The following is a 13,061-nucleotide window of genomic DNA, read 5'->3' as shown; positions in this document are numbered from 1 at the left end:
GCCCCTCGTGAGTGAAGTGACATCGCTCAGTCACTGGAATGAACAGTTAGCAAAACACACTGTTCATGTTCGGTGTAAATATGTGCAGTCTGATATGACTCAAATGATTGTACAATGTGGCGTTTAGGATGAGGCAACATGACAACATTCAATTGTCCACACATCTGTTATCTGACCTTTGCATACAGTCTACCACCATTGTTCTACCACCTATTTTCAGGTTTCGATTATCCAGTCATCAGATATTAGCAGCTGAATCTTAACCACAGCTGTGTCTATAAGAAATCATATCTGATATAAGGCATCTTTTTAAATACCAGTCAGCATATCTGGAGTTTCAATGAAACTTTGAAGGAGCTTGGTTAAGTCCCATCACTTACCAGGAGACACAATTCTTGCTTAGAAAAAAAAAAAGTTACTTTGTTAAAGTTCATATCGTCCAAAGTCATGTTTCAGTCTCACAAGATGGAGTGTTAGGTACGCCATGCGTAAACAGTTTTCCTCATTATTAACAAGGGAAAAACACATTGTCATCAATCTTGGCTTATAGTTTTACAATTTTTTGTTCTGTCTGGAGGCATAGCAAAACTGCATTATTTTTTCTCCTTATTCTGAGTGAGTATCTAGCAAATAATGAAGCTGAAGCTGACGCTATTATCAAAGTTTTACCATGACAGCAATGTATTGTTTCTGGTCCAAAATGAAGTTAACTCTGGTGACAGTTTTCTGTATAGGAGCTCTATGGGAATGTACATATAAATTGCTCCTCGCTCTAGCAAGTGCAGGCCAGACAATATTTTATGGTATTTCCTATCAAAAATGACATTGAATTAAATTGACTTTGTTCTCATTTCCCCAACAGTGTTGTAAATCTCTGGTTGCATTGATTAAGCTATGTTGCCAGACATTTAAGTTTTAGGAGCTTGTTGTGAAAGTGTCTGGTAATCAATGTTTTGATTCCTTACTGAAGATACGTTGTTGGTAGGATGGCATGACCATAATGGCTACTGTGCATGTAAAGTGCATACATGGATGATATTTATGCATGACCTACCTTCAGCTGTGGTTCAGTGTTCGATGTGTAATGTGACTGGACCGTCCCAAAGTTATTATGTTTCTGGTCCCCGTATACCCATCATTTTAATGCACCCTGACCCCACTCAAGGGAAATAACTCTCAACATGCTTTCTTGTGTCTGTGCAGGTTATGGGTATAGGTATGTGTGTGGATTATAAGGCCTTTTGCACTTGCTGAGTGCAGTTTATACATCCCCCTACTTAACTTTCCATTTCTGCAAACCTGGCATTTTAAGACTAGAGACAAATAGATTTTTCCTCCAGAATACAAAAATTGTACATTTCCAGACAGTGTTTGTGAATCATGCAAATGAGCGGGTCAAAAAAAGAAAAGAAAAGTCGTCATGTCAATTTTGGCCAATAGAAACGGACAGAAACAGTGCTTTTGAGTGTCTTTTCAGACACTATGAACATTTATCTGGTTCAGTTTCGATTTCTTTATATGCTGCTATTATAGTACCGTAATATTATAATAATAGGCTATTAATATTGTGCATATTTCCACACCACTTAGGTGTATGCTCTAAGCGCTATTATTACCCCTGTCACTAGATCAGTGTGCACTGAAGAATAATTCTCAGCTCCCTGGGGAGTATACAACCCAAGCTGCCTGTTAGGCGCTAATATTACTGACGTCTAAATGGGCGAGGGTGGTGGGGTAGCATAGTGGTTTAAGGCCCAAATGGATACAGTGTTTTGAGCTCTTTTCTGGTGTCCCATGCCTCCATATTCCTAGGATATTGCTAATGGTGGCAGATAACCATAATCACTCACTCACCTAACCCCCTTTTCCATATAAAAAATATACACTCTCTCTTGCCCTTGATCATTCCCTATGGACTCCATTTTGGACAGACCCCCTCCGTGGTCTAGTGGTAGAGCGTCCGCCCAGAGAGCGGAAGGTCCGGGGTTTAAAGACATTAAAAGATGGTACTTGTTGTTACCCTGTCTGGCGCTCGGCATTAAGGGGCTAAAACAAGTACTGGTCGGCTCAGAGTCAGTATACTGTGTCTGAGTGGGGTATTCATGTTAAACTGCAGCATGGTATCTCAGTGGGCTAGCACTATAAACCGGCATCAGTCCGGACTAGTACAAGCAGCCACACACACACACACACGTGCATGCACGTTGCTATATAAGTGCAATAATCTTGGACGCGACGTTAAACCCCATTTCACCTCACCTCACCCCCCATTTTGGACACCTGATCACCTTCTTAGTTGCTTTTAGTGTCAGGCATGTTAATAGTAATACATTTTACATTTGTATCAATATTCTCATATTGAATTAGTGTAACAAGTTGTTGTAGAATCTATTGATGCATTGATGCTACCGTGTGGAAATCCTTTTACCCAGGACATCAAAGAAACTAGCTGTATGTTTGAGTATTGACTGAGAAGTGCAGTCAATTTCTCACCATGCATATCCTGGATTCAGTCGATGGTTCCTGGTAACTTAGTTAGGTTGGTTTTTAGGGTTTACATTGAGACCATTAAAGTGAATTAGTTGATATGATAATTGCAAGTCTGTGATTTTCATCAAGTTATTCCTGAAATCAAACCGGGAAACTTGTCACTGTCAGTCAGTGCTTGGATTGATGGTCTGCAAGGACCTCTGTCCAGTCTGAATGTCTATTAATGTCAGTCGTCAAACAGTTTTCTCAAATCCATGTTGGCGTTGATCTACTTTCATCAATAGCAGTCACATTTCAAATTAACAAGTGTTATATACAGAGACACGCTGACAACAATTTGATCTGATCTGAGATAATTGAGGCTCCTATCTTTTATTGTAGACTAATGTTCCTGAATGGTATTACTTTCAGTTAGTTTTGAGAGACATTAAGTGACAAGGAGAATTTTGAGACTTTGCTCAAGGTCTGTGTCTAATGTTAGATTGACTTTTTTCTGGACATGAACGAACTTTGATAAATTTATAGTAGGCATTCCCTATGCTTCTGTGTTGTATGTTATACCAAGGAGATCAATGTGTCAGACAAGTAGGAATAGTTTATGGAAAAGTAGTGAAATCTACATTTTCTTTAGGCAGTTAAGAAAATGATAAATAGAATATTTCTCTTAACTGGTACTCTTTTGCTTGAGTGATAGAGATTAATAGCTTAGTGTGCTTCCGTATTGGAAATATCATATGTTAGGAATAAAAATTGTTTTATGCAAGCCTTTGGTGAGCATAATGCATGTATTTTATTTCTGATATATGATATTTTGGGATGTTAGTCAACAGTTCATTGATAAACAAGGCATCACATTAATGTATGGATCTTGAAAGTAGTTCCTGCTAGATGACCTCATTTGCATATTTATCAGATCGTGATACAAATTTTATCATTTTTTCAAATTGGTTTATCATATTGAAAATCCAAGTCTGTAATATATAATGAATTTTTTTTGATAAATTCATCCACTGCTGTCTGATTCTTGAATGTATATTTTCACCATCTTTCAGTGAGAAAAACATATGTGTTTATATAGAGACAGAGAGATGTGAAAATGGCTTAATCACTTCTTAAGAAAATAATACCAAATTTCAAAGATTACTATCCAAGTTGAATTTTTAAAAAAAACATAATTTGCGGAAAAAGATCAATGTTAATGTTACACAGACTCTTTCTGGAGGCAATATGTATCACCCTTTGACATGATAAAAAACTAAAGGAATCTCAAGTTGTGTCCCTAGACAGGACCCAAGTAGGTTGGCCTGTTTTATAAGTCTTTGGACTGCCATACATCATGTGTTTTTGATACCACTGATGCTTTTTCATAGGGAGCCAATTTGTTCTTGAGACATCTGATTTTGGTTCGAAGCCCCCAAACACACTTTACTACTTACTTCATTTATCTTAGAGGTGAGGTGAAATAGGGGTTTAACGTCACGTCCAAGATTTTTGCACTTATACAGTGACGTGCATGCATGTGTGTGTGTGTGTGTGTGTGTGTGTGTGTGTGGCTGCTTGTACTAGTCAGGATAATGCTGATTTTATAGTGCTAGCCCACTGAGATACCATTCCTCAGTTTTAACATGAATACCCAGCTCAGACACAGTACAATGACTCAGAAATATTTCAGATATATCACAGCAGCTCATTAGATTCCAAGCACTCCCTTCGTTTGCGTAAGAGCTTACTAAAATGGGGATTGCAAAGAGTGATTGCATGTCATCGATTGACAGGATACTGTGGTAGTGCGCACTTACTCATTGTGAAACAATGTAGACACTGCAGGTACTTCTGGTGTGATATATGTTATACATGTTAGGAGGTGAGTTCATAATGAAAACTGCACATACCCAACACAGCCTGTACAGTATTGTTTGTGTTGTGTTGTAGTTGCAACTATTAACAAAGTTCTTGCAACAAAATTAATGTTACATTGTGATTGTGCTATAGAGTTTGCAACATTGGTGTGATTAAGCAACATTGTGATAACCTGGACAAAATGTATTGTATCTGCAGATAGAGTGAGGTTTGGTTCCAACATTCAATTGTATTCTAGCAATACCATGGCAGTGTATAACAAGAATGGGCTACACAATATTTTTGAGAATTCAAAATGATGTTTTGAAAACAATATGATTCATGACAATACAAGATCAATGTTTTACTGATTGTTCACTTAACTATATATACATTAATATTACCTGACAAGATAGAGACACATACTGAGAACAGGGAATTGATATGAACTACATAATTTCAAGTATTCACATACTCAGTTGTTCTGTAACTTTCAGTGATGTACCTCTTTGTTTCAGCTGCTACCAGTCTCCGCTTTGATGGCACTCAGTATGTCAAGGTCAAGTTCCCAGAAGAGTCATCGACAGAAGCTGAAGACATTTCCATGCGATTCCGCACAATGCATCCCAATGGCTTGCTGTTCATGACGACCTCAGACAAAACATCAGACAGGATGGAGCTGTACCTTGAGGCTGGGGCTCTAGAACTAAGAGTTGATGTTGGCAGTGGAACTAAGGTTAGTTTTCACCTTAAAACCTGTCTCTAGATCTAAGGGCTTAATGTTGCAGTGGCACTAAGGCTGGTTGGTAAACTGAGACAGAGCTTTAGAACTAAGTGTTGATGATAGCAGTGGCACTCAAGTTAGTTTGTACATTGAGGCAGGGGCTCTAGAACTACAGGTTGGTCTTTGAAGTGGCACGAAGTTAGTGACTTCGGGGTGGAGCTTCAGAACTACAGGTTGATGTTGGCAGTGGTTGCATTTTTGAGGATGGGGCTACACAACTAGTGGTGACTGTATAATGTTTACAATTAAGCTTACTTTGGTATTTAGAGGGAGGGGCCTGCGAACCTAAGTGAAACGTTGGCAGTGGCAACAAGGTTAAATTTATACCTTGAGGCCTAGTATTGGTTGTGGTGGGTCAACTGTGTTACATGCTAAGGGAGAATATCGCACTAATACCGATGGCTCTGTAATACAGTCGAACTCAGGTTGCTGGTTGGCTGCTGTGATGCTTCCAATTAAGATTAATGGTACTGACACCAAACTTAGTTTTCCACTTGGACACTGGGGGCACTAGATTATTTGTGTGCAGTCTAATGGGCAATCTGTTTCATTTTGTCTTCCATTCACCAACCCACCAGGTGCACTGACCAAGCCAGTCTAACCTAACCTTCAACCGATAGCGCATGTGGTATGTGCCATGCAGGTGGTAAATGTTACTGTGACACTTACAGATGGTTAACCGGTGCAGCCTTTACCTTAGTGTCGTTAGCGTCAATGCCTGTGTATAGACAGTACAGCTATCCTTCTAAACAATTATCTATCTATTGTCATGTCCTGAGATATATGTGTATTTTCTTATGCAGTACTATGTCAGGGATGACCTAGCTCCAGTAACTGTATCTCTGTGGCCCGTGCTTGCCAAAAAGGCAACCGCAAGAGGCGAGTAACAGGATCGAGTGGTCAGGCTCGCTGACTTGGTTGATGCATGTCATCGATCCCAATTGCTTGGATCAATGCTCATGTTGTCAATCACTGGATTGTCGGGTCCGACTCGATTATTTACAGAATGCCATCATATAGCTGGAATCTTTGCTGAGTGCGGTGTTAAACAACAAACAAACTGTATCTCTGTGCTGTGATTTTGATTTTGATTTCCATACTCAATTATTTACAGACCGCTGTCATAAAGCTGGAATTCTTGTGAATGCGATGTTAAGCTACAAACAAACAAACATTCAAAGATGCACAGAAAATTGCTATTCCAGAGTAACAAAATATATGCCATTGTACAGATAATCACTAGGCAACAACAGTTTTTCAATGAAGGGGTAACAGTGAAGCGTTTAAACTTGGCTCTGTCTCTATATGTCACAGTACACATTCAGCTCAGAACCGTATACAAAGTGAGGTTGGATTTTCTCACTTCAAAAGGCGAGTTGTCATTCTTTGGGACACACAGATCTCCCACTGTGTTGTTAGTGTTGAACAGATCCCAAGGCAGGAGTACTATACATTTACTGCAGATTATTATTCAGATCTTAGAACGATTACAAAATAGTAGGTGTTGCATTATTTTTACTGATACTTTCATTACACAGGAACTGACAGTGGGGAGTGTCCTGAATGATGACCGCTGGCACACTGTTGTCATCAAACGTCGAGCCCAGACTATTGAACTTGGTATAGACTCTCACAGACCCGTTACAGGTAAAGGGAGACAACTGTCTAGGACATTTTATGTCACTTCAATGAATTGGTACACAGGAGTGATTCTTTTTACCGGTAGTCATATGCAGTAAAAGTCTAAATTCCCAGATGACTTTGTCTGAAGGCCCTGTCGGGGTACATTAATTGATAGCAACAAATTTGTTGAAATAAGTTATTGTATTCCACATGATTAAATTACAGTCGGTCAAGGTGTTCATTCATTTATTTCTGGAAAAAGAAATTTTATTAAAAATATTAAAAATCATATATTTGTGTTATTGCATTTAATGTCTAACGAAAATGAAATGTGTCCAAAATGAAGTACCTGTTAACAATTGATAGGTAAATATATATCATTAATGATTCAGAGGAATGGCAGAATTTCTGACTACATGTCACACCTTTATTGAATCAATTCCAAATAATAAGCAATTGATTATTTTGGCCAAAATGAATGGTAGGGGTGGGACGAGTCCAAATTTACTCCTTGGGTACCCGGCCCTATATACCCGCCGTAGGTCTCAAGTTGGATACAAAATTTCCGATTCAGAATTGTTTTACCAGTACCCTGGCAAAAAAATACTTAGATACACTATTGTTTTTTGCACTGAACAATATATCACGTAACAAACCATGGGTCCGGGTGGTCTTGTGGGTCCCCGGGTCCTACTCAGGACCCTACCGACCTGAGTTCCCGAGCTCCCCGTCCCAACCCTAAGTTATGGTATATGGCACTAAAAGTATGGACTAGTACAGGAACTTGACATGAAGAAAGAAATATGATGAACCCTGTGTGTGTATTGTATTTCAGACCAGCTTCCAGGACAGGAGACCTCCTTAGATTCCAACGTCATTTACATTGGCTCTTTAGAGCCCCTTGCTGCTGGTATAACACCTATGTTTGTTGTGTATGGTGCCATGTGTCAATGTTTTCATTTTGCACTTATCATTTCAAGGTTTTAGTTTCAGAATTTTGAACAACATGGGCTTGATTTTTTGACAGGTTTCTGTTTTATTGGGCACATCTTTCTTTGGTCATCTTGTGGTTTCTTCATCCAGAGTATTTATGTTACAAGTGTATCACATGGGATGTACTGTTTGCTTCTTTCAGAACGCATCTTAATATTATGACACTAAATGAATTCCTTTATGTTTGGTCATGTTTTAAGGGGCTGTTTTGTAATTAAAATCTTTGCTGTAACAAATTTACCAGAAATTCCAGATATAATTTCTATGCTCATAAATTGGACCAGTTCTTGAGCTTTCAAAAGCTTTTATAATCAGTACTAAATTCTGTGTTGAAAACAGCATATTGTGAAATAATTATGAAGGGACATGTTTACTAAACCTTCACTCTTGCACTCCCATTTAAAACATGTTGGGGAGAAATCATAACTAGCTAATAAAGCCAGTTACCTAAAGAGGAATTACTGGTCATCTGACATTTAACTTGTTTGACTTACTTTGAACAATGCGGGTAACTGGTTCCGAGAGTACTTAACCATCACTGCATGATGACCTCTTTGTTTCTTCTACCACACAACTGCATACATTGTTTTACAGTGCTACAATTTAGTTTTGATGTAGAATCCACATTGTACCGTTAATTATCTATGTAAGCTATAAAACTTATATACAGCGCATATTCTTATGAAGCATCTTCATGTGAAGCTGATTGTAGTGACTTGAGTAGTTAATGGGAGACAACTCTGTCAGTGCATGTAATGTGTCTTTCCCTTTGTTGTATTTTGGTCTGCACATTACATTCAATCATATGAACTATGATTACTTCAAACCATGTTTTGTGATGTACAGGTATACTGTATCTGGCATATTAAGTGCTATGATCAAATAAATTCCCCACCTGTGTTAGTTTTAAATTATCCCACGATGAAGATAGATGGAGTTCCTTCATCTGTAGTATTTATTTATTTTTTCTATACTATAGCGAGGTATTCATAAGGCTAACCTACTTTTCAAACAAGGATGAATTGGTAGTTTATTGGTATAAGTGACCATTCATGTGTACCCAGGACTTTATATATGATATTTATCAATGTCACATTATGAAATGCTATGCAATTATTGAAAACACACTCAAGTAGGCTTAAGATATTTTGGTATTCATCATTACTTGATTTATAAATCAACAAAATTTTAACCATCAAGTTTCATCAACAGTGTTATGACATTTTTCATGCGATACTCATGCTTTACTTCTGAAATTGGCCATTTTGACAGAAATATTAACCGTTATATTTATGACATTGCAGCTGACATGGGTGGGAGAGTGGAGGATCTGGACTTCCGCGGCATCAAGATCGGTCACATGATGCTGGACGATAATTCTCTCGGGGACTATTCGGGCTTCATCGGATCTATGCAACAGTTCCTCTTTAACAAGAATGCATTCTTCGAGCTTGCTAAAATAGGAGATATAGAAAACATTGTTGTGACAGCTAGATTTAGCACTGATGACTATGTTGTGAGGGACCCTGTTACCTTCAAGTCAGCATCTGCATTTGCAACTTTGAATCAGCTTCAAGCGTATGAGGATTTTTCATTATCTTTTCAATTCAAAACAACAGAAGCTTATGGATTATTGTTTTATAACTCTGGCAGAGGGCAGGATTTCTTTGCAATAGAAATGTCAGAAGGATATTTGTACTATGTATACAACATGGGCGATGGCTCAGAACGGATACGGGCCAACTCCAAGTCAGTGTTGAACGACAACAAATGGCATGAGGTGAAGTTGTTGCGTCCACAAACATACAAACAGCTGATCAGGGTGGACGACAATACCCCAACCGTGGACAACCTACAGGGAGCCCACGCTGTTAACTTCAATTTGGAAGGACATTTGTATGTGGGTGGAGTGAGGAAGACAATGTACCACTCTCTGCCGAAAAATATCAAGTCTCGCCATGGGTTCCTGGGTTGTTTGGGTTCTTTGGATTTGAACAGTTACTTGCCACAGCTTGTGAAGGAGGCGGACACCATACATGAGTCTGTGGTAGAGGGATGCAAAGGTGAGGAGGTCCTATAATCTCAGCTTCACAACATTGTGGAAGCAGGGCCCATTTCATGAAGCCATTTTATGACTACAATTGTTTGTCATCACTCCCATAATTGAACATTTACTTATGTCAGTCGTAGCCCTTAAATTGCCTCGTGAAATGGGGCCCAGACAGAAAATCGCCATTTGACTTATTGAGTGGAATCTCGTTGGCTGTTGACAACTTCTATTGTTGTGGCTGTTGTGAAGGATGGATTATTGTGTGAATTAAATTGAACATATTCACTCAGACATGAATGCTCGTGTGTTGATAGAAGTTAAGTGGAACTCTCATACCTGGTTCAATGAATGTAATGTAAGCCTCTGTCATGTAACCCAGTGTCATGCAACCCAGTGTCATGTTACACAGTGTCATGGTAGCATAGTATCATGTAACAGTGTCATGTTACACAGTGTCATGCATCCCAGTGTCATGTTACACAGTGTCATGGTAGCATAGTATCATGTAACAGTGTCATGTTACACAGTGTCATGCAACCCAGTGTCATGGTAGCATAGTATCATGTAACAGTGTCATGTTACACAGTGTCATGCAACCCAGTGTCATGTTACACAGTGTCATGGTAGCATAGTATCATGTAACAGTGTCATGTTACACAGTGTCATGGTAGCATAGTATCATGTAACAGTGTCATGTTACACAGTGTCATGGTAGCATAGTATCATGTAACAGTGTCATGTTACACAGTGTCATGGTAGCATAGTATCATGTAACAGTGTCATGTTACACAGTGTCATGTTACACAACGTCATGCAACACAGTGTCATGGTAGCAAAGCATGTAACAGACAATGCCCTTGAAGATCTAGGGTAGAAAAGGTCTTCAGCAACCCATGCTTGCCTTAAAAGGCGACTATGCTTGTCGTAAAAGGTGACCAACGGGATTGAGTTATCAGGCTCGCTGACTTGGTTGATGCAGGTCATCAATCCCAATTGCGTGGATCGATGCTCGTGATATCAATCACTGGATTGTCTGGTCGATACTCGATTATTTTACAGACCGCCGTCATATAGCTGGAATATTGCTGAGTGAGGCGTAAAACAACAAACCAAACCAAATCATGTAACAGAGTGTTCTGTGCCTGTTGTTGATGTGACTTACTTCTACTGTTTCCTCCTGCCCTTTCAGGCCCCACGACCCAGTGTCAGGCTGATTCCTGCAACAACTACGGCCGCTGTGTCCAGCAGTGGAACTCCTACAACTGTGACTGCGACATGACATCATTTGAAGGCACCACATGTAATGAAAGTACGTACAATCGGCATCCTATAGATCAACTGAAAACAATCACATTAGTCTGCTACAAACCCTACCTGAATTCATAAAGTTTTATATTGTGAGATACCGATACTATAGTGAGTGAGTGAGTGAGTGAGCTGGGTTTAACGCCGCTTTTAACAGTATTCCAGTTATCGTGGCGTGTCAGCTTAATGTGGGTGGAAAACCCGAAGTGATGCATGTCCTAGACGTTTACCACTTTGGTGAAACCCACGAGCACGGGTATGGTGCTGACAAACCTAGAAACATAATTAGGGCGAACCGAAATTCGAACCCACAATCATAGGTTTCTGGTGTGCCCAAGGGACGCAACTGGGTGCCCCCACCGATACTATTACTCTTGTAACAAATTTATGTAACAAATAACATGAATATTTTAGTTTATAGAAGGGAACCTTGTAGTGATTGTTTCAGCTGAAACAATGTAGTTATTAAGCAACTTGCGAAACCCGAGCCTCATAAGTTTAGCTCATAACAGCCCATATATCTAAGGTTCAAAACAAGGTTTATACAGGCTTGAAAAGGACTTGAATTTAAGTGACAACCTTGAAAAACCTTACAAATCACAAAAATAGCTTATAAAAGCCTTGAACCTGTATAAAATGACACATACTTGCAAATAAAAGTGTTAAATTTCATGATAGACCTAATTTATTATCACCAACCACAACGTGGGGCTGGGGATATAGGAACTGAGGTCGTCCATCTGTCCTTCCGCCTTTCCGTCTGTCTGCTTCTTCTATTTAAGTTAGAGAAATGAAATTGTACACACTGATATTACTGGTGTTATCTTTAATGAGTCCAAAAATAGGTGCCTTAAGTTTGTTTCTTTACAGAGTTATGGCCCCAGAAACTACTGAAGTTACTTGAATGAAAGTTCCCTTGCTACTTGTTTTTAGATTTTGAGCATATACAGTTATGGCCCCTCATCCATGTTATTTTAAACAGTGCATAGTGTCTGCAATGGGGACAGATTTTCTCAGAAACTACTGAAGTTAGTTTATCTAAGATATACAAGACTGAGTTCAAGAATTGGTGCCATAAATTATCTTTTCCAGAGAAGGGGTCTTTTGTGTGTATTTATTTCACATTTAATAAATTTATTTGATTATGTGAAGCTACCCTAGTGCCCATCTCTTCTTAAGGCTTTACAGGACTCTTGTTTCATAGTTTATATTCACTACTATATGAACAACCAAAATTCTAATGTTCCCCATTGCAGGGGATAGTGATTACGCTGTTTTCTTGTTTTATTTGTTGGTTCTTGAGATAAATCTTGTTGAAAAATCTGTGATGTTCAAACTGCCCAATAGGTGTTATGAGTAATATATTTTTCTGCAAAAAAAAGAAACACAAAAGTAGTAAAATCGTAAATATCCAAAAGTATAAATATGTTGCCAACATCTATACAAAACCTAGTTCCAAAAATGAATTGGCCATTTCTGCATGGGTAGTGGAAAGAATGAGGTAATGCAGAAGTTTTGTGAAAAGATGGAAAAATCGCAAAAACACAGCAAAGTGAGAGCCTGGCGCCGACGCAGACCAACATGAAAATTCTGAAAAAGATACAGGACAATTTGGGCTGTTTATACAGTTATGCTAATCAGTGTGTAGGTCATCTTATGATGTCTGTGTGTTTGCAGAGAGCACCACCTATGAGTTTGGACCTAATGGTGGCATGGTGATCTTGTCCCACCCTCAAGGAAAACATCCTAATGCAATCCGGGACAACTTAGCCCTGGGCTTCACAACACGGTCCAAGGATGCTGTACTTGCCAGAATAAACAGTGGGAACTATGATGATTACCTCGAATTGGAACTGGTAAGGAATCCCTTTGATCAAGGAATACTGTATGCATCTCAGTAATATCAAGTGCAAATATCTCCCAATCTGTGTGACTGCTACAATGATATTAAATATGAAACAGTGTTTAGTCTCACTG

The 13,061-nt window shown here is 39.0% G+C and overlaps 1 protein-coding gene across 7 annotated transcripts in view; it reads left to right on the top strand.

The window, feature by feature from the left end:
• Positions 1 to 13,061, top strand: part of LOC139444068 (neurexin 1-like) — a 183,737-nt gene that overhangs the window by 132,882 nt on the left and 37,794 nt on the right. For 6 of the 7 annotated variants that reach the window (XM_071224977.1, XM_071224973.1, XM_071224974.1 and 3 more), the window contains 6 exons: positions 4,848 to 5,065; positions 6,652 to 6,760; positions 7,572 to 7,646; positions 9,034 to 9,792; positions 10,969 to 11,088; positions 12,762 to 12,940. In XM_071224977.1, the coding sequence (XP_071081078.1) occupies positions 4,848 to 5,065; positions 6,652 to 6,760; positions 7,572 to 7,646; positions 9,034 to 9,792; positions 10,969 to 11,088; positions 12,762 to 12,940 (1,460 nt within the window). The remainder of the gene's footprint in view (positions 1 to 4,847; positions 5,066 to 6,651; positions 6,761 to 7,571; positions 7,647 to 9,033; positions 9,793 to 10,968; positions 11,089 to 12,761; positions 12,941 to 13,061) is intronic. The other variant, XM_071224978.1, reaches the window with a different exon arrangement.

Source organism: Haliotis cracherodii, unplaced genomic scaffold (genome assembly GCF_022045235.1).
Source record: "Haliotis cracherodii isolate W230 unplaced genomic scaffold, xgHalCrac1.p SCAF_5, whole genome shotgun sequence".
NCBI classification, from domain to species: domain Eukaryota; kingdom Metazoa; phylum Mollusca; class Gastropoda; order Lepetellida; family Haliotidae; genus Haliotis; species Haliotis cracherodii.
Note: the sequence above shows the minus strand (reverse complement) of the source record. Positions and strands in the feature narration are given on the sequence as shown.